This window comes from Ixodes scapularis, unplaced genomic scaffold (genome assembly GCF_016920785.2).
Source record: "Ixodes scapularis isolate PalLabHiFi unplaced genomic scaffold, ASM1692078v2 PGA_scaffold4__175_contigs__length_147842914, whole genome shotgun sequence".
NCBI classification, from domain to species: Eukaryota; Metazoa; Arthropoda; class Arachnida; order Ixodida; family Ixodidae; genus Ixodes; species Ixodes scapularis.
This window is the reverse complement of record NW_024609879.1, coordinates 142,254,294-142,274,857: the sequence shown is the minus strand read 5'-3', so window position 1 is coordinate 142,274,857 and position 20,564 is coordinate 142,254,294. Positions and strand designations below refer to the sequence as shown.

The following is a 20,564-nucleotide window of genomic DNA, read 5'->3' as shown; positions in this document are numbered from 1 at the left end:
GCTGCTAGAGCACAATGGAACGCAACAACTGTGTGCTGGAGTCTGGTGCTTCGGAAAGAAACGCCCTCACGTCTGTTCGTTCTGCATCCAGCCCAAACAGGTGCAACCAATTGATTGCATTTGACCTCTTAAGTCATGCGAACTTTGCACATATCCGAAGCAACCAGCCTCTAAGCTGGAAGAGGTTTTAAAAATGTCAAGGTGGGGAGTTGAACTCCCAGGACGCATGTGCAAATGCCTGGAATGGTTTGTGCATGGTTTGCATATGTTGGCTAGCCCAATGTCTGTTGCTAATAAATTACAAGGTTAAAACAATTTTTTTTTGTTTAGAGTACTACTAGCACAGCTTCATAGTGGCTCTACAGGGTGCACTCATTCTAAACACACAGTTGGAGCCGTCAGAGACAACGGGAAACCATACCGCAGTCGGAGGTGCATCACACAATCTTCATCTGGGCAGGCTCAACTGGAACCACCACTACTGCAGCAACCAATCGAGAAGCTCTACTGCATGCTGAGGGACTCTGACTAAATGGTGCAGTGCACCCGAATCCACAAAGTTTTTAATAACGCGCTTACCATCCACCGAAGTGTTGCTAGGAAAATGTAACAGCTTTTGTCTTTGCTTTATTGTTTGCAAAATAAAATGGCAACCAAAAAAGAAAAACACTGACGGACCTAAAAAGAGCAGCCAGGTAATGACGCTGAATCAACGCCAACATTGCCGCACAGATGCTGAAGTGACTGCAGCTTTGCCTCGATGCACCGAAGTGGCCTATGAGCATGCCTCCTTTTCAACCTAGTATCATTTCATCCACGGCCGCTTTACGCAAGCGTCCTCCTCCCAAACAAAGGCACTGCTGTCGAAAGTATGTCTCTCTGTAGTCACATAAAGCCACGTCAGAGATTCCAGGTCTCGACTATTGCCTTACGTCTATCTTTACGTCCGCAACGACACAAACGCCCGACGACGAGGTCCCAGCAACGCGAAATTTGCAGACGCTCTCCGACAGTGACATTCGTTTTAATGGACACTAAACACCCCCAACAAATCCTGGCTACGCCACTGCCCCCTCCGGTCTCCCGGGCCAAAGACGACGAACGGCTTCGCCCGAGCTAAGCTGCGCAGACCACGACGAAGCCGACGCCTCTCTGCACACCCCATTGAGGTCGGTCGCGTCGACCGAGCGTCTGGGAAGCGCCTCCTCGCAATAAAAACGGCGCCGTCCCGCGAGCGCGTTTGGGCGCGCGGAGGGGAGGGTGACAGCGGCCACTTCTACTATCTGTAGTACGTCTTTACGCGCTGCAACAAGAAACACCAACAACAAGGGGGGGGGGAGGGGGTGTATTCCCGCTGGCCCTTCCCGGTGCCAGCGGGAGGCCACTGGTGATCCCGACCTGCCGACGGCAGCACAGCTGTGTCCTCTCTCTCTCCGGGGCCGCACTGGTACAAAAATAATGCCGGCAGAAGCAATTGTATAGGGCACCTAAGCGGTCTTCCAATAAATAGCTGGTCTCCTAGTTGGCTGCGGTGTCGGGAGGGGGCGTGCTCAGGAACTGGTCCGCCCGTTTGTGGTCGCTCAGGGCCTTCAGGGTCAGCGAGTCCAGGGGCAGCTCAGACTTGCGTCGCAGCAGCGGCTTCTCCTTCTTGGCTTGGGCCAGCTGCTGCCGAGAGGCCTGCGGGGAGGACCTTGAAGTTACTTCCCATCGTAGAACGTGCCGTGGTAACGACAAGGACATGGTGATCGCCAAAGTGGGTTGGCAGTAGTCGCATTTAACACTGACCAAACAACCGGTGTCTTCGAGACAAACCCATCAACCAGTGCCGGGCTCAACGCAGGCCCTACAAGAGGTTGGGTCCGCCATAACCCTTAGGAGGTCAGGTTTAACATGGACACACCGGAACAAAGCTCAACGTGAACCCTGGAAGGGGCATCCTGTCAGACCCCAAAACAGGTGTTGGGTTCTACATAGATTCTTCAAGAAGTGTTGGGTTCAACATGAACTCAACAGTGTCAAGTCGAGCATGAACCCACCAACTGGTGTCGGGTCAAACATGAACCGGACTACCAGTGTCTGGTTCAACATCCACCGGGCAACTGGAGTTGGTTGGGTGTAGCACTGACCCGAAAACCGGGGTTGGAACAAGGTGTAAAGTTGGGCGAGTTGGTTGATGGTCATATTGAATGGGTTAAAATAGCGCAAGAAAAAAAGAAAGACCAGGAAAAGGAAACACGCAGACACAGCGCTGTGTCTGAGCATTTCCTTTTACTGGTCCTTCATCTTTTTCCGCTGTTTTACCCATTCAATATGACCGGGGTTGGGTTCAGCATGGACCCAACAACCAGTGTTGGGTTCAACCTGGACCTTACGAGAGGTGTAGGGATTAACGTGGACCTAACATACGGTGTAGAATCCAGACATCTGTCGGCAGTTATGGAAACAACTTTTTACAGCCGCAACATTTTTTATGTAGTTAAGAAAAGGTAGATCTTTAAGTGCCACATCCATTATTGCTTTCTTCCCCTACCAGATGCCAGATTTGGTCACAGCACCGGATCATGTCCATTTGTTTTTGCCTTCTACAATATCAATTTGAAATGGCCGACTCAACATGCGGCATAAAGATAACCACAGAGCCAGAATCCAACCCCGCAAGATAGGTGCACAGCAGTGTCGGCAAGTTTGAAAGAGGGGGAGGATGTCTGTAAAACCAACGCCTAATACATACGAAGGCTGCAGTGCTGAATTTTCTCGTCACCTACCCGAGGTCGGCCCCACGCTTAAATTGTGCACGAGCGCCGAGCGAGCATTTGGCCGGGACTGGCGTTCAATCGGTGGAAGCACGAACCCCGGTCGAACGCTGACTCGGCACTGGTGTCCCATCCCTGCCCCAGCAGGCGACGCTCAAAATCCAGCACCACTGCCTCATTATCGAGGAGGCACCGGCAAAGCCCCCACCTCTCTGGCCTCTGTCTCGAGCCTGTTGTAGAGCATGTCGTCATCTTCGGGCGGACTGCAGGCGTCGGAGGCCGTGCTCCCGGCCATGCTACTGCTGTCCGAACTTAGCAGGGGGATCACCTCCTGAAACTGAGCGGGTTTTCACATTCAGGGGGTCGCTCACAGCCAAAGCGCACAGGGCTCGGCCCGGCCCGGCCCGGCCCGGCCCCGCCCCGCCCCCGGCCCGCCCCCGCCCCCGGCCCCGGCCACCTCCCTCCCCGCTCATTTCCCAGACGCAGCCATAGCTCACCTGAGGGTTCTTCTCGGCAAGGGACTCTATCCGGTTCCAGGCATCCTCCCGTTCCCTCAGTCGCAGCTTCTCGCTGTGACAATGACAAAAAGAACGCCAGGGTTACGGGCGGCGTCGGAGACACTAAAACAAGTTTCTGTGGGACATGGGTGTTCTTTAGGTTATGGAGTAGCTTAACAAAGTCATATGACTTCCTTTCTTTGCCAAACAAAAAGCATGCTTGTCAATCCTGAGACAGCTTGCAAGCTTGACAGTGCAGGCAGCACCATTAGAGCACTGCACGGGCCCGGGCCAGCCCGAAAGCCCGAGCCCGGCCCGGCCCGCGGGCCGGGCGCGGGCCGAGTAGCACGTATTTTCTCGGCCCGGGGCCGTGCCTGGGCAATCTTGTGCCGTAAATCATAAATTGTTGTTGATAGCAAGAAGTATGCTCATTAATCTTTTAGGTTCATTGAATACAAAAAAAGCAAACTGCAAATTCGCTACAGCGTCGTTAAAAATAATAACTAAAAGAAGTCTTGAAGCTAGAAAGGCTTCAAGCTTTTTCCATGCGAGCGAGGGTTCAGTGTTATAAATTGTAAACAAAATAAAGTCCCAGACATATGCTTGTCAACCTGTCCGATTCATCGCTCTCAATATCTAGTTCACTATTAGGGAGATTTAGAAAAACGTGCGCAAGCGCTTTGGGCACCGTAAAAATAGCGTCGCGATGTAAAACCTATGGCGATGCTAATTTTAGCTTGCCCAAAGTGCTTGAGTACGTTATGCTAGGACTCCCTTATTGCACAGAGCGCGACACTATATTTGCGCGAACAAGCGATCGTCGTGTTTTTGATGTTTATCTCATAGAATCAAAACGCTGTTTTCAAAACTATTAGTGTCGTTAAAGTGCTCATCTGGGCCACAGACCTAAGCGGTATACTTTGGTGCCTACTAACACCATTTCGAAGTAGAATTCGAAAAAAGAGCCAACGTCGTGTTCGCGGTATCAGTGTCGCGCAGTGTACATAGTCCGTTCCGCGCTTGCACGTTTTGGGAACCATCTTGAAAAAAACGTTTTAAGGGGTTAAGTAGGAATATATTAAACTCAAGCTTGCCTGAAAGGGTTGTTTATTTTAAAAACGTGTTGACATGTAAAGCTGCTTCAGAACATATTCTTAAACAGAAAAGGTGCGCAGACCAGGCTTAGAACGATGGAGACTTTTTTGCGAAGAGGTTGCGATGTGCAGGGCCTTATAAAAGTAGGTTGAAACGGGACGCGTTCAAACGCAAAGGGTGTTTCGGAAACTGGTTCAAATAAGAAGGGCGTTTAGGGAATGGGTCGAAACAGGACAAATTCAAACGAGAAGGGCGTTTAGGGAACTGGTCGAAACGCGACAGGTTCAAACGGGAATGGGTTGTTTCAGGCTACAGTCATCGGGCCGGGTTGGGCGGGGCCTAGAAATTAAAAATTCTGTCGGGCTCGGGCCGGGCCGTGTCTCTTCCGGGTCGGGCCGGGCCTAGAAATTAAAAATTCTGTCGGGCTCGGGCCGGGCCCGGGCCGTGTCGGGCCGGGCCTAGAAATTCCGGCCCGTGCAGTGCTCTAAGCACCATTGCCTGTGCCATCGGTTACAAAAATGCAGAGGCGAAGCACATTTGCTTGGAAGGACAAGGGGAGGAATCGGAGTGTTGGGGAATTTTCGTTTTCAAGGCTAGGTGGTGCAAGCTACCGCCCGTTATACAGGGTACAGCCATTAGCACCCATCCATCCAACCAGGTGGTTGCACATTTATAATCTTAGATCTTCCGGTTTTTGGTTCAAGATAAATACAAGTGTGGAGTTGTGCCGCATGACATCATGTGACCTGGCATTACAATGTTGAGTCACGGTGTCGTGTCAGGTAATGCGACACACCGTCAAGACGGGTCACCTGACATCCCTGCGACAAGTTGCGGTGTCATGTTATGTCGCATAATTGGCATTCAATGCTCGACACTGTTAGTGCAATGATGACATCGGTGATTTTTCGCATTTTACTGCTAAAAGGTATTGGTGGGAATCAAATATTACCGCTTAGGCTAGTGCTCTATGTGAGTGATTTCGACCGCATCAGCAGTCTTGACGACGGCCCTTTGATTCTAAGAAAAAGAAAGGAAACATCTATCATTGCTTGTTTGCACTAGTGTACGTACGTAGGTTTGATTTCACGCCACATTTATTGGGGAAATGCTTCCTGCCAAGTCAAGTCCACCAGTCAGAGAAGGAGCTTAGGTGCCATACCACGAACATGCTCTCCCTATGCCTATGTAGCACGGAAGAGAATAGAACAAACGGACGAAAGGGACGCTAGAGCCAATGCTACAGGCTACAGTCGTAAAAATACGGTTCAAGTCGTGGATGGCCCCCTTATTAAACTGCCGTGGACGCGGAGGCACACGAAGTCTGGCCGGCTGCCCCGGCCCTCGTACCTGTGCCGCTCCTGGCGGTAGCTCTGGACGCAGTCGTCGAAGAGCTTTTGGTTCATCTCCATGAAGAGCTTGAGGGCATTGTAGACCAGGCCATAGATGGTCTTGTTCCAATGGGCCTTGGAGTTGCGATACAGGGCGGGGAATACCACGGGCAGCAGCTGTGCCGCGTTGTCGCTCACCAGGCTCATGATGTACTCGTTGTTCCAGTAGTACAGCGCACGCTCGGCCACCTGGGTGCATCAATCGGACGAGAAGAGAGTCTTGTGGAACATGGGATCTAAAACTGGGTTCCTAGGAACCATGAGTACACCCCAGTGTTCCTCAGAATACCCCCTGGGGTTCTCCAAAGTAACCCCAGTATTCCCTCCATGGTTTCCCCAGAAAACCCCCAGGTGTTCCCCAGAGTACTTTCAGGTGTTCCCCGGGATACCCACAAGGTTCCTCCAGGATACCCCTAGGTTTTCTCAGAACACCCCCAGGCTTTCTCAGAATACACCCAGGGATTCTTCAGAATATCCACAGGGGTACCCTTAAGGGCGCTCACGAGATTTCCCCAACCATACCTCCCCTAAAGGGGTATTCACACGAAGGAGAAATCTGCCACTTTGCTCCGCGGACCGTGCATCACTTGAGACATAAGCCATCCTTTCTTGACGTCCTGCTGAACCGTCCTCCTTGGCGGAGGCGTGGAGGGTTCGTTCTGTTAGCACGAACGCTCTGCAAGTGGCCAGCAAAGTATTTAGCTTTTTGCTGCTTTTAGCGATATGCCTCGTCTGGCCATGGAGGCCTCCACACCCCCGTTAAATGGCAAAGTTAAATGACGATGCCACATTATTTTTTTATTTCCCCCGTTGAGAAGTTCCTGGCATTGTGTGACACAAGCAGCAATCTCTAGACGAAGACAAACATCAAAGCGTCGATATGGGAAACAATAACCGGAGAAATGCTAGCGCAGTTTCCGCAATGTGCACCGTACACAGTGGGTGAGTGACGTCTTTGTTCAATGCATACATTCGCTCTGCGGCTGCTGATATTAAAAACACTATAAGAACCTCATAGGACTCTTCATGTTTGTTGTTTGCTTCTGTATATGCGGACGGACGCAGGCCTGTAGTCGAACGAAGACATCATTGGGCACCCAAAAGAGTCTTAGATATTCGGCGGTGTCACTTTCGAGACGCTCTTCGTATAACTGGTTCTGTATCCCAACATCTTTGTTCTGCATCCAACTTTTCACCCAGCACCTTCTTTTAGCCAGTAGGATGTCGTCGCCATCCGGTTCTAGCAGCGCTGCTGCCCTAACGGCATGCCACCGTGTTGTCGAGAAAGCGGCCGCTTAATTCGTCTGGTAACATTTATATCCCTCACGGCTCCCCGCTGTCCATGTGACGGCTAGAGCTGAGGACAGAGTTTCGCGGGTTATTGACTTCACGACATCTGTCCGCGGAGTTCTCCTTTGCGTAAATACCCCTTAAGCAGGTTTCTTCTTAATTTTTTTTATTTTGCTCACTATTTTAGCAGCCTTGAGCCACCCATTGATGCATAACCACGGGCCAAACGTTCCTCCGCATACGCATTACTGTTTACGAAGTCGGTAAGCTTCCCTACAGCTTTACCGCCTCCATGCCAAAACCGGGAGGGGTTCCTCGAGTGCTCCTCGAAATTAAAAGGTCCCAGGACCCCTGTTGCATAAAATTGCACTGCCGGATCCACAACGTCCGCGAAATCACCAGACGTACTAAGACAACAAATTACTTGCCGTTTCGAAAGGGGAAGCAGTGGCTAGGTTTGGTGACACTGATAACCCCTTTGGCAGAAGGCAGTGGGTATTGCTCTACCGTCCCCACCTTGGTGCAAGCTTTCACCGAGAGAATCTGGACGCACGAAATGTACCCTACAAACGAGCACGAGAAACGCTTTGGGAGAGAAGCGCAGATTCGTCGAGACCACTAGCAGAACTTTAAGGAGCCAGCAAAATGTCTGATCCGCTTTCATTGGCTTGCAGTGCAAATGAAGAATGTGTACTTGTTGGGTCGATCGAGGATGTGGGCAATAAAAGATTAAATTCATCACTGCTCCGCCGACAATCAGCACTTTGAGATACCTTGCTCCCCAAACGACCGACACGCATGAAATATAGGGGACAAAGAGGGTCGATGAAAGAAAAACATCTCCCCGTGGTGAATGATGTTGATTGGGGCGAAGCTCTGGTGGTGCTGATGATACTGATTTTGTTCATAGGTAGTGCTCATGGTGCCGATTTTTTTTATTGCTCGTTTCATGCAACGTTTCATCCATGACATCCCCAGCTCTTGAGTTACTACCACAACTCGGAGCCCCCTACTCGTCCCGCAGTTGTGACCGAGTGGTTAAGGCGATGGACTAGAAATCCGTTGGGGTCTCCCCGCACAGGTTCGAATCCTGTCGACTGCGCAAACATTTTTTCTTTTTATAAGAAGACAGATGGGATGGCAATCGATGTGAGCACGGATGCCGGACGGACAAGGCTAGACCCTAAGGAGCTTCGCCCCTAAAAAACAAACATTGATTGATTGACTCACCTGAAAGTGTGGGGAGGCCACGCAGCGTGCTAGCTGTCGAAACAGCGGTAGCATCACCTTGGCAAACTCAGCCGGCTCAATCACGTCCAGAATCTCCTCCAGCTCGTTCAGGAACATCACCTCTTTTGGAGAGTGAACCTGGGGCGAGAGAAAGACGGCACCACATCAACCCTACACCCAAGTGGACTCTTGTTTCATGTTTTAAATCAAACTTGAGAGAAGCCCAATGCTTTTAAAATTCCCAAACACATTCCCTTAAAAAAAAAAAATTGAGCTGGCGTTAATTTGAAATTTAGGCATAATCTCGACGAGAGCAGAAATGCAGAGGGGGGCACAGCATGGGAGTGGTCTTCACTGCCTTGCACGAATGTCCATGCATCATGCTTCATTGTTTTGCACCTGCGTGCTCAAAGGAGCATCTTAGTTAGATAAGCGGACTCAAGTTTTGGGTGGGCGCTTGATATGTCCTTTGCTTATTTTTCAAGGGCATCCAAAAGGGCACATATTGCAATACGGATGCATACTTGCTATATTAGAGAATTAAAGTACCTCTTCTTCAAATGAATAAGCACGTTTTGTGAATAGTTCATCGCTTTGTAAAGAAGTTCTCACAAGATTTGGGTGTCACACGAAAACAACTGCATTTTGAATCAACCATGCAGGCTTTGATAAAATAACAAATGACTGATAAAAGGCACATGAAAGCATTAACCACCTACAGCGGGAGAACTAGCAATCCTCCTTCAGGAGTCGAACGTTTGAACTGCGGGAATGAGGTGAAGACAAGTACAAGAAACATGCCCATGAAACATTGGGAACATTGCAGGCATGCTCTTTAAAGACTTGGGAATGCACCAGGGATGTTCCCTAAGAATCTAGAGAATCAACCAGGGACATTCCTTAATGCAGTGGTTCTTCAATGGGGGTCTGCAAAGCCCTGCCTCATCAATCAAACCCAACAATACAATTTTTTTTTTTTTCTTTCAAATTGAGAAGAAACATTCCAATTTTGGGGTGAGTTTTTCTGTCTGCATGCCAATGAGAGAAGTCTGCTTCACACAGCCCTTGGTTACATCCATTCATTATATCATTATCATAATTCACCGATGCCTTTCCCTTCCCGTCACCACAAACAGGGTCCTCCATCATCTCCGCCAATCCACAAGGGGTCCGCAAACGGTTGAGAACCACTGCCCAAGGGACTTGGGCTACGCTCCAGGGACGTTCCCTGGGGCCCATGGAGCAGACAAACATTCCCCACCTTGGGCCAGAACTTGAGCAGGGCGAGGATGACCGGCTCGGTAAGGCTGGGCTCCTTCTCGAGGAACTGTACCACGCAGTAGGCCAGCTGCGGGTGGTACACGCTAAGGGACTTGACCTTGTGCAGGGGCATCAGCACTCGCAGCAGGAACAGCTTGTGCTCTTCCTTCAGGGGCAGCGCAAAACCGTTGATGATCGACCCTAAAATCTCTAGCAGCTCCGCCACCCCGTTGTGGTGCTCCGTCTCGTAGATGAAGCGGTAGAACATGTGGTTCACCTGAAACACCGCCGTCAAACAGGAACGTCAACACTTTCCCGCTTGTTGAGACAGATTTGCTCAGAAGCTTGCCCTCTTACATCACCACAAAAAAAGTCAGATTTGGAGTTTTTATAATGTGCAGTCAAAATCTCGGTTATACAGCACCTCCTCTGCAACAATTAAGCCTCCATCAGACGGAGGGCATCTCCGGCGGGGGTCAAACCTGTCCTTTACATCACCGTTTGCCCTACCATATGGCAGAAGACTGGTTTTTCTCAAGAAACGGATGATGAGAGAAGAGAGCATCATTTATCAGGCGCTTCTCGCAGTTTGGCCCATTTTCTTGGTTGCGCCAAGCAACCCAGTCAGCAGATGTTCAGCTGCACTAGTCTCAAAGCATCTGCACCTAAATAGGCCGTTTGGTTTGCCTGCTCCAGCCCACATCAATGAAGAAAAGTGGAGGACGGCGTACCTCTACCTCGTGATTTAAGGAAGCTGCAACTACAGACCTGCAGCTAGAGGCCCATGCATCAGCAAATGGCTCAGATCTAAAACAGTGTTTAAACTGGAAGAACGCTTTACTAGGGGACTTGACGACAGGGACCCTATGCCTTTAGCAGATGACCGAGATAGTAGCGACATCCTCATAACAGACAGCAACATATCATCAGCATATGACATGTCTTTAGCAGACATATCCTTAGCAGACGACAATATAGCTTTAGCAGATATTAGCAGATGACAAGATGCATTCAACAAACATAACCTTAACAGAAGACAAGATGCTTTTAGCAAACATATCCTCAGCGGACGACAAGATGCCTTCAGCAGACATGTACTTGACAGATGACAAGATGTCTTGAGCAGACATATCCTTCGGAGATAACAAGATGTCTTTAGCAGACAAGTCCTTAGCAGATTACAATATGTCTTTAGCAGACACTCATAGCAGATGACAAGCTGTCTTTAGCAGACATATCCTTGGCAGATGACAAGATGCCTTTAGCAGGTTACAAGATATCTTTAGCAGACATATCCTTCGCAAATGACACAATGCTTTTAGCAAATATATGCTTAGCAGACTACAAGATGTCTTTCGAAGATGTATCCTTAGCAGACGACAAGATGCCTTTAAAAGACGTATTCTTAGCAGATGACATGTCTTTAGCGGACATCCTTAGCGAATGACAAGACATCCTTAGCAGACATCCTCACTAGATGACAAGATGCCTTTAGCAGAGGACAATGTACCGTTAGCAGATGACAATGTAGGGTGAGCCGACGACAATGCATTGTTAGCAGACGACGCACATTCCAGCCCCGAGAAGGAAGGCTGGGGAGACCCCCTTCCTCACCTGCTTGCGAACATACGCCCGGAGCCCCAGGAACTTGCCGTAGATGCGGTGCAGGGTGGTCTTGAGGAAGTCCCGCTCCCGGGGGTCCTCAGAGTCGAAGAGCTCCAGCAGCTGGAGCACAAAGCGCTGGTCCAGGTGGCGCTTGGCAAGGGCTGGCTGGAAGTCTGGGCTCTCCAGGAAGCGCAGGAACAGCTCGTACACCAGCTGCAGGTGGGGCCAGGCCGCCTCCAGCGTCGGCTCGTCTTCCTCCGGGTCAAACTCGGCCCCGTTGGGGTTCGATGACGGGGGCAGGGTGCGAAACACGTTGGCCCCAAACTGTGATGCCAGGGCAAGTGCGGTCAATGGTATAAAACAAGCCATAACACAGTGCGATCCGGTTACAATGGAAACTCTCGATCGTCAAACAGCGACGATAAACAAAAAAAATGTGGTGCAATCTAACTACAGTGAAATTTCGCCGCAATAAAGACAAATAGAGTGAAGCAAAGTTAATGCCCGGGCTACTCATACAGGCATTCCAGCTACTGAAATAGTTAAGATTTTTTGAAACAAGGCCACCTTTCTCTCCCACCCTGCCCCAACCTCTCTATCCAATCACACCACCTTAGCAAGATGTCGAAGTATTAATTACATAAAGCCATTTTTTCTAAGGTTTGCCAAACTGATATGAATAAAACACAACTTCGAAATCCTAACTCGGGGGGCAACAATCCCTGTCCGATTACAACATTGAGTGTGGCAACAGATCTGCCAAGGACATCGTCACAGCACTAGCAAGGTTCCAAGCACACACGTCGCCAATCGAGCCCTCCTCCATTGAGAATGAGCCATTGAGATTACAAGTGCCAGAACACTTTCTAGCCATGGTGCCACACGTCATAGCTCCGGTACCTACTGGCACCGAAAGATTTCGTCACCAACGAGGAGGGCACGGGCACCCACCATGTGTATGATCTCGGGGTAGATGGGTTCCGTCAGCACGCCCCGCTGAGATGTGATGTACTCCACCATCTCGTGCAGTGCGGCCCGCTTCACCTCCTTCCATTTGAGGTCCGACAGCGGGTCCGACACAAAGTCGAACAGGACGCAGCACTGGCGAATCTTCTGCAAGGCGGCAGAGCGCGTCGCGGAACGTCAGGCTCCGAACACTTCAAACTCACTAAGTGTGAAACAAGAATGAGTTTTTGCTTGTGGATGTTTTTCTTGCGAAATAACGAACCTGATGACACTCTAACCACTTCTTTTCTTTCTCAAACATTTTTTTTTAAAACACAACGGCTGGTTCCTTTATTTTGTTTACCTCCTGAGCTGACAGTGCAGTGGGAGCTAGCTACGGGCTCACCAGACCAGTCGAATGCCTCCCTCTCATCAACTGACCCCCGCTTTCTGACCAAGGGTAAGGGCATGAGCGTCATCACGTGACAAAAGGTAGTAGTGTGGCTTCTGCAACGAGCGCATAGCTTTTACAACTTTTTCAGCTTGGGGATGAACGGAGTATGGCAGACTCATGTAATGCATCCCCATAATATGAGTGTTGCACGAAAAATTATTAGTATAATAAACTACTGAAGAAAGCGTGAAAGGACTCGCTTCCGAAACGAGGTTCCTACAACTGCGAATGAAGTGCTGAACCAATTGGGCCAACAGGGTAGCGAGTCAAATGTCGTCGCAATGTAGCAAGCACACTTGCACACATCGCGGGAGGGTGCGCGGAAAGCAAGGGGGAGAAGAGAATAAACACAAGCTTTGGAGGACAGCGGGCGATGCAATATAGCGGGGTCAAAGCCGGGGCTGTACGACCACAGGAGACACAGACTTTGCGTTCCACCCCCACAAAAGCGCTAGCTTTGCCAGGGCTGTCTTTAAGGCCCGCTTCAGACGGGGCAATTTCGCCCAGCAACTTGACGTCGCAACTCCAGCAACACGGGCCGCCCGCGTTCACACGCAGCAACCGAATTGCTACGACTTGCTATCATCATCATTCACTTTGAATTTTCTTACACCATTTAGACGCCCAGCTACGCGCTAAAAGCGTGTTTTTATACCTTTGAATGGCGTTGAGAATACCACTCATCTTTCTGAAAAGGTTTATTTCCAAAAACGATAGATTTCAAACCAGAACCAAGTCTTTAGCTGTCATCATCACCACCACGGGGGTGTCATGTGAAAATATTGCGTCCCTGATTGGCTGCTGCCGCTTCAAACGGCTCCGAGTTGTTCGAGTTGCTCGTCCTGTTCGAGCCGGACCCGATCTCAGCAATTCGTGTCGATCTAGGGAAAGCTAGGGAACAACCCGCCAGCAACTTTAAAATTGCTGGAAAAGTTGCCCCGTCTGAAGCGGGCCTAAGACACGCCATGCACGACAAGTCCGTGCCGTCGAAACGCAAATTGTATATTAAGTATTTCATTTCATTTATTAGCCACGTTGAAGCGGGACGGCAGGGACAAAAGGTGAATAATAGCACCTGACCAAGGTCCTGTGCCTCAAACAGGTTTCAGAGTGGCACAGCAGATACAAAGCACACACAAGTTAGTTAACAAGAAAAAAAGAAAGATTGTCTTACATTTCTATGCAACATGTTATTCATGCTCAAGAATATAATTTCTTCTTTTTTTGAGTGTCTCTATGAACTTTACCCTTTTACCTGTATCCAGAATTTGAGGATGCATGTTTAGGAGTTGGGAAATTTGCTGTGTTTGTTCACTGTGGCTCATACACATTTGTCTTTTAGCATATTTCACAAATCATGTTTTAGGGAGTATTTCATTAAAGGAAATTAGGTTACCGTTGCCCTCGTTCCTACAGTGCACAGAAGTGGAAAAAAATATTTTACTAATACAAAAAACTTGGGATGAAAATTCAAACATGGTGTGCCATTATCAAAGGACTTTGATGGCTCTTCTAATCTACTTTTTGCCTTTTCTCTTCCATATGACGTAACGGTAGGTAGCTTTGGAGGGCCTTCATTCGGAAACCCAACAAAAGCAGGGCTCCCTCTTTCCGTCCTCCTAATGGATTATCCGTTTAGCCGACTCTCGGGCAACAAATAACAAAGAAGTTATACCAGTTGCCAAGCGTCCAAAGTAACAAACAAACAAAACCCTCTGCAACTAATAAATTCCCGAAGCACACAGGGTGTCGTCATAGAAATGCGACGGCGATGTAATCCACGCGGAAGAGAGGCTCAAATCCGGTTTTCACAGTCAACATCTGTGGCACAGCTCCTTCAAGGTTCACAATTTGTTGTTTGAACGAGCGACGAGACAACGCAAATCCCTGCGGCCAGAAGCCGTTGTATCAAGGCCAAGCACAATGTTGAAAAAGGAGAGGTACTCACAATTGTGAATGCGGAGTTACTTTTTAGAACTTATTACAGGTATGAGTTGTGTTCAGCCTTCGTCGTGAGACGACAGCAAGGCCTTATTTCATTCCTGGAGCAAGAATGTCTGGAACCAGCAAGGGCTACAGACGGTTTGCCGGGACTCTCTTCTTTTTTTTTTTTTTGTTGGCCAACACATACAACTTTCTTGATATTCAAACAGACATTGATCCGTCACTTCTCCGGATTTTTCGAACCCCGGTCGGCTACTGGTGAGGTTCACCGTTGCTGCCCAGTCAATACTCCCAACAGTATTACGGAAACAAACACGCAGTTCACAACAAGGGGTAAAGCAGTTAGCAAATTTTGGGGGGCTTAGGTGCTCAACCCACAAAAGGTATCTGGCACGCCCCAGCAAAGAACTGGGGATCAATTTACACCGTATGGGAATTGACAAGCCGTCAAAATCTCCGTTGGGTGGAATGGCGCCTTCCCCCCAACAAGCTTCGGTCATTTGGGCCACGAAGCCCTGACCCTACATCTCTGTTGCAAAAAAACAAAAAGTTGCGACTAATGGCTAAAGCATTCTTTGCTAATGCATTCTTTCCTTAAGACATGCATTATTTTACAAGTTTCAATATCTAGTTTGCCACTGTTCATGGTGTCGGTAGAATGTCTAAGTCCCGTGTGTTACTCCAGTTGAACAAGCTATTCAAAGAAACAAACTTTTATGAAATCTCCCAGCAAAACTCCATAGTGTCCAGTGCATTCAGCCAAGTGAACTTCATTTAAGCAAACTTTTTCTTGAAGCTCCTTGAAGTTTGTTCGTGTTATTTCACAGCAATAGCGCTACATATAGTATTTTCCCGCTTGGGTTAATGCTCATCACACAGTCTTTAAAATCTGCTGGCTGCTTAATGGTACAATTCTATCTTTGTCCCCAATTAACACGGTTTTTAGTTACGCATTTGGAAGTGCCTGCCTAACCCCGAAACCACGTGCACCGCAGGAGGTGTTGCTATTTGATACGTCTTTGGAAAACTATAAACATTATATTGGCATTGTGTTTTGCTTTGCTGGGGCTATTTATAGTTTTCAAATGAGATGCTCCAACTTTTAATGCATACCAGAATTGAAATCGGCAAGGAAAGCTTACCATTCAACGAAGCTCCGTAAAGTACCTCCAGATTGCAATCTGGAACTGTGAATATTGCGGAAGCGGATGCGCCAAAATAAAACCGAATGGAGAAAAGGTGTAGACTTTTTAATTGTAACATTTCCATAGGATGCTTCAAAGTGTGAACAGATTGCAAGCACTGCAACTGCTCTTGCAAGATACCAAGGGAAAAAACCTGTGCACTGACCCGTGAAAGGGTCAAAGGCATGCATTTACCTACAAGTTTCAACAGAAAGTCCGCCACTGTTCGTGGCGTTGGTAGAATGCCCGATCCCGCATGTTGCAGTCTATGTTTGTCTAAAACTCCTAGAAGATGCTGCTCTAACAGCCACTACAATACAGTCACTACAACAACTCGCCTGGATGAGCAGGTCCTCCCGCTCGGCGGGGGGCGCGTCCTTGAGGGCGGGCAGCTTCTGGAGCTCCCGGTTGCGGCTCACGTTGAACCGCGACGAGTTCTGGCGCTTGTCCTTGCGCAGGGCCGCTCCCGGCGGCGCCGCACCACCCGTCAGCTTCGACTTGGCCAGCAGGTTGGCTGGGGGGGGCGCCGGGCCCCCCTTGGGGCCGGGAGGGACCCGGGCCGCACCGCCCCCCCCGCCGACGCCACCACCACCGCCGCTGTTGTTGTTGCACTTGTTCATCTGGCAACAAAGATAAAATCCGATTTGAGGGACTTCGAGCCAAACCAGTAAAGGGCATCAGCACGCCCCAGCGGAGGATCGAGGATTCATTTCGACTCCCTGGGGATCTTCCACGTGCAACCGTAAGCTCCGCCAGAGTGCGGGCACCTCGGCCGGGGCTCGAACCCGCCACCTGGGGATCCGTAGGCTGGAACTTAGCCAGAAAAGATCCAGCCAATTAGCTTGAAAGGTAAAAGTGTCTTAGCCGAGTGGGGTGGGGACAAAGACGGGAGAGTGTAAGCAAAATAATTGTAAATGTTGAGATCGACGGCTTCGAGAGAACGAACAAAATACCGACCAGAAGGAAGCAGACGAGACGTTAGGTGTGTTCGTGTTGCCATGATGCATTTCAAGTTGTTTGACTGCTTGTCAACTTTAGATTTTCTTTATAGCATTCATTACAAAGAGATATTTTTCATTTTGCAAAAAGCAGCCAAAAAAGCTGTGTTCATTAACGGCCCAAAGTCAATTTAGGCTTACTGGGACAACCAATGTTTGCATCTGTGCCACACCGTTCTGCGGTAGCAGAAACACATGGGAAAATGGCGGACCTTTTCCTCTAGATTTATTATGTGAACTCATCTTAGCATGGTGACACGGGGTCACTTTGTGTCACGGTACTTCTCTTCTTTACTTTGACACATGTGAAGGAGCGTCTTTCAACTCGAGCCTTGATCTCCGACCTGTACAACAATGCCATTTTGGTTTGAGCTGAACCTGTCATTTTCCCTGAGTTTGTGTAATGTAGGTTTTAGTACTACGAAGAGATGCATCACTCTAGGAAGAACAATAATGATGACTCGTAGTACAAGCTTGTGTTCAATCGATGCCAGGAATGTTTGGTTTGCCTAGATTGCCCTGTAGTGGCAGAGAAAGAGTTTCACTGAAGTATGGCAGACTAATGAATCCGTTGTGTGAAAGACCCATTCGAAATGCCTCGTGACAGGAATTCGCCATTCACATTGCTAGGGGCCGTTTCCAGCACCCTTCGAGGGGCAGCCTGACCTTGGTTGGGTTACCAATGCATTTCTGGCACACGCTAAAGGAAAGGCCACACTTTAAAAACCCATAGTGCGGGTCTATGCTTCCTGCACTGGTGACGAGCGCTCTATGAACGAATTGGGTAAACCTATCGTTCATTACACTTTATGTGCGAGTGAAGCCGAAGCTACGAGTCTGAGCGGGTTGCCCTGAACGATGCTTGCACCGCAGAAGTGCTTGGCAGGAATACTAAAAGCTCAGAACTCAATCTTGTAGCTTCTCCTACGCTTGCACTCAAAGTGAAACGGAGCTGAGAAACTGAAATAATAGAAATATAAACAAGGAGAAATGCACAAACAAGGTACCACATTATATTGCCAAGGAAAATGAGAATTCAAAGCAAAAGGACTGCCTCCCATGCGCTCATTTTTCTTTTCCTGGAGGGGAGAGGCTTTTACGAGGCTGTGTTCATTCATTATTTCATTCTCTCGTTGCAAGGTGCATTAGATCCGCATAGAAACATATGCGAGATGTGAAAATGTTTCTACCCTGCTAAAGGGCACTTCACATTCAAACGTAGCATGGCTATGTGCTGACAAATGCTAGTAAGCTGAGTGCGCAGTGGCTAGGGGTACGGCTAAACCAATGAGGTACAAGACAGAGTGAAGTTAGCCCGAAATAATCAGCGCTACGTCGACGGCATGAATGACCCCTGCCAAGAGGCTGCTCATGACATTTCAACGCAGCTTCGACGAGCACGAGTCAGCGGTCTGCCCGTACACCTCGGACATCGCACGAGAAAAATACGGACGCCTGCGTAGCCGGTTAAAGGGTCGCGAGCCGTACGTTCGCCAGATTCCTCGGCAGGACTTTTGAAGTTTGACATTCAGGGCCGTCTTCGCGCCGACGGACGCCTAACTCGAACCCGCGCTCGCCATACGGAGACACGACGCGTCTGTCGAGGGCCCTTCGTGGGTACAGGCCCCGGTCAAAAACTGGCCCGGTGTCCAAGCGCTCGACGCTGGCAGGCGCCATGTTGAGGGCTCCGACCGAGTCGACGGAACACACGGACAAACGTCCCAGCGGCGGCGGACGCTCGGACGGCAAAACGAAGACAAAGCGGCTCACCTCTTCCGCGTTTTCCTGCGCCTCCTTGCCATTCTTGGATGCCGTGCCGGCGTTCGTTTTCACGGGCACCTGCGTTACAGAGCCGACTACGTTACGGGGAAAATGGGCCTAGGCCTAACGCCAAAATAAACACACTGGCACCGCTGCGGAGCGCAGGGGCTGCTGCGTGCACGTTTGACGTTACCGGCGCAGCGTACAAACGGCGCCGTGCGCGTCGGCGACGGGCCACCGCACTCGCGGACACCCACCTTCTCTTTGTCAGTCCGATTAGGCATTATTTTATTGAAAGTACGCACGCCATCGGCGAAAAACAACTGCTCCGGATCGGACGTACGACAGCTAACCACTGACGCGATGGGTTCTCGAGGAGACACGTGACCCGTGACGTTACAGTCCGTCGCTGTACGTCATCAGAGGAGTTGGGAGTGGTCGACCCAGGTCGACCTACGTGACTCGCGGAGACTCCTCGTTCAAAAAGCGCCGTTCCCGCTCAAATGTGTCGGCGGTCAGCCGGTCAGCGTCGACGCGGTTAGCGTGTTGACAAACCGAAACCACGCTCAGCGTGGACGCGTTTATGTATGAAACCCACCTGAAATTGGATCGTAGCAAAACTGTATCCGCGGCGGCGTGTCTTGGTACCTTATTGCGCGCTTATCAGCGGCCTCGGTAACTGTTCGCACACTTGCAAGACATTTTGGTAAGAGGGAGTGGAGTGCAGCAGAGCAAGAAATTGCTGACAGTGATGGATGGCAGACAGCTCCATTGATGGCCGCCTGCCATCGACAAGACATTACACGGAGCATAGACAAAGCCGGCATCATCTTTCATCTTTATTTACACATAACAGCCTCACAAGGGTAGGCGTAGTCTCCACGAGTGCAGCGGCGGAGACCCATCCAAGGTGCCGCAAGCGTCGTTTCGCGCTCGTAAGGTGGAGTAACAGCTCTTCTAGATTGTTCCTCGGCAGAATGCGGTTGAGATCCTAGGCTCGGGACCATCAGACTGCCGTGGAGGAGTTACCACCTGTGCCGTTGCGTCTGCTGTCTGCCCCGGACGAATGTGGACTGGATCGGTGGGGCCTTCCATCTCCTGAGCAAATCAAGAATAGACACGTCTGGTTGGAGGTTGTCGCACTACGCGGAGCGCAACTTCGTCTGCTTCTTTTGCAGGGGTTTGGGGTGACGTCAGAATGCTGTGCTCTGATTGGTTCTGGTTGAAGAATAGTGGGAAGACCTCAAAGCAGCTTGGCTTTGAAGTCTATCCACTATCCTTCAATCAGCCAATCAGAGCTTGGCATGCTGACGTCACTATAACCCCTGCAAAAGAAGCAGATGAACTTGCGCTCCACATAGCTAGGGTCGTTGCTAAATATGAAAGACACTCGGCAATAAAAGTTTCGTTAATTGAAATCACAACAGAAAAAAAAAAGAAAGTTGGAAAAGATTTTATAGCATCACACTTGTCGCTTTTCTAGCTTTAGACGATAATGAAAGAAGGGCTTAATGTTGATGTCAGTTCAGGACAAGGGGTCAGTGTTACTATATTTCTCCAACATAAGGAGATTAAATCCATGGTGAAGGATGTGAAGGAGTTAGCCGAAGTTCCGGTTTCAAGATTAAACTATATGGTAGTATTTTACCTTCTTATTGGAAGGAAAAGCCAGTGCTTTTATAACAGCGGACGCCATGATTCCAGAGTATAAATACTGCTCATAATTATAATGGCTTGCTGTGTCTTTCTATTAATAAGTGAAAACTTAAATGACAAACGCCGAATTTGCAATACAAATTAACTCCGAAAAACACCCTCCGATTTTTACCAAAAATAAACTCAGAAAACACAGATTTCTTCTTGGTAGAAGAGCGTGTTGGTTTAAGTCATGGATGAAGAAAGAATAAACAATTAAAACAGGGACAACACAACCACATCTTTCAAAAAAGAAAGAAAAAAGGAAAGATGTGGTTGTGCTGTCCCCGTTTTAATTGTTTATTCTTTCTTCATCCATGGCAGATTTCTTACTGTACAATCCGCACAAACTACTGGATGTCTAATTTTAGCACATGGACTGGCGCAGCCTGTTTTAGTTTTGGACAAAGAACTAATTAATTGTGCGACAAACGTGTACTTTAACAAATTTTGAACTCCCGT

The 20,564-nt window shown here is 49.1% G+C and overlaps 2 protein-coding genes across 2 annotated transcripts in view; both read right to left on the bottom strand.

Moving 5' to 3' along the window:
• Nucleotides 1-593: 593 nt before the first annotated feature.
• Nucleotides 594-18,786, bottom strand: LOC8027415 (serine/threonine-protein phosphatase 2A 56 kDa regulatory subunit gamma isoform). The gene is made up of 11 exons (XM_029972838.3): nt 18,665-18,786; nt 18,417-18,485; nt 15,987-16,268; nt 12,073-12,234; nt 11,131-11,445; nt 9,518-9,793; nt 8,257-8,394; nt 5,696-5,925; nt 3,251-3,323; nt 2,962-3,090; nt 594-1,677 (listed from the first exon to the last, which is right to left on the bottom strand). The coding sequence occupies exons 1-11, from the start codon at nt 18,689-18,691 to the stop codon at nt 1,519-1,521; spliced, it is 1,860 nt and encodes a 619-aa protein (XP_029828698.1). The 5' UTR covers nt 18,692-18,786; the 3' UTR covers nt 594-1,518.
• Nucleotides 18,787-19,218: 432 nt separating this feature from the next.
• The window catches only part of LOC8027414 (transport and Golgi organization protein 1), a 33,192-nt gene continuing 31,846 nt past the window's right edge, over nt 19,219-20,564 (bottom strand). Inside the window, 1 exon segment of the mRNA XM_029978366.4 lies at nt 19,219-19,505. Within this exon segment, the coding sequence (XP_029834226.2) occupies nt 19,414-19,505 (92 nt within the window). The 3' untranslated portion in view covers nt 19,219-19,413.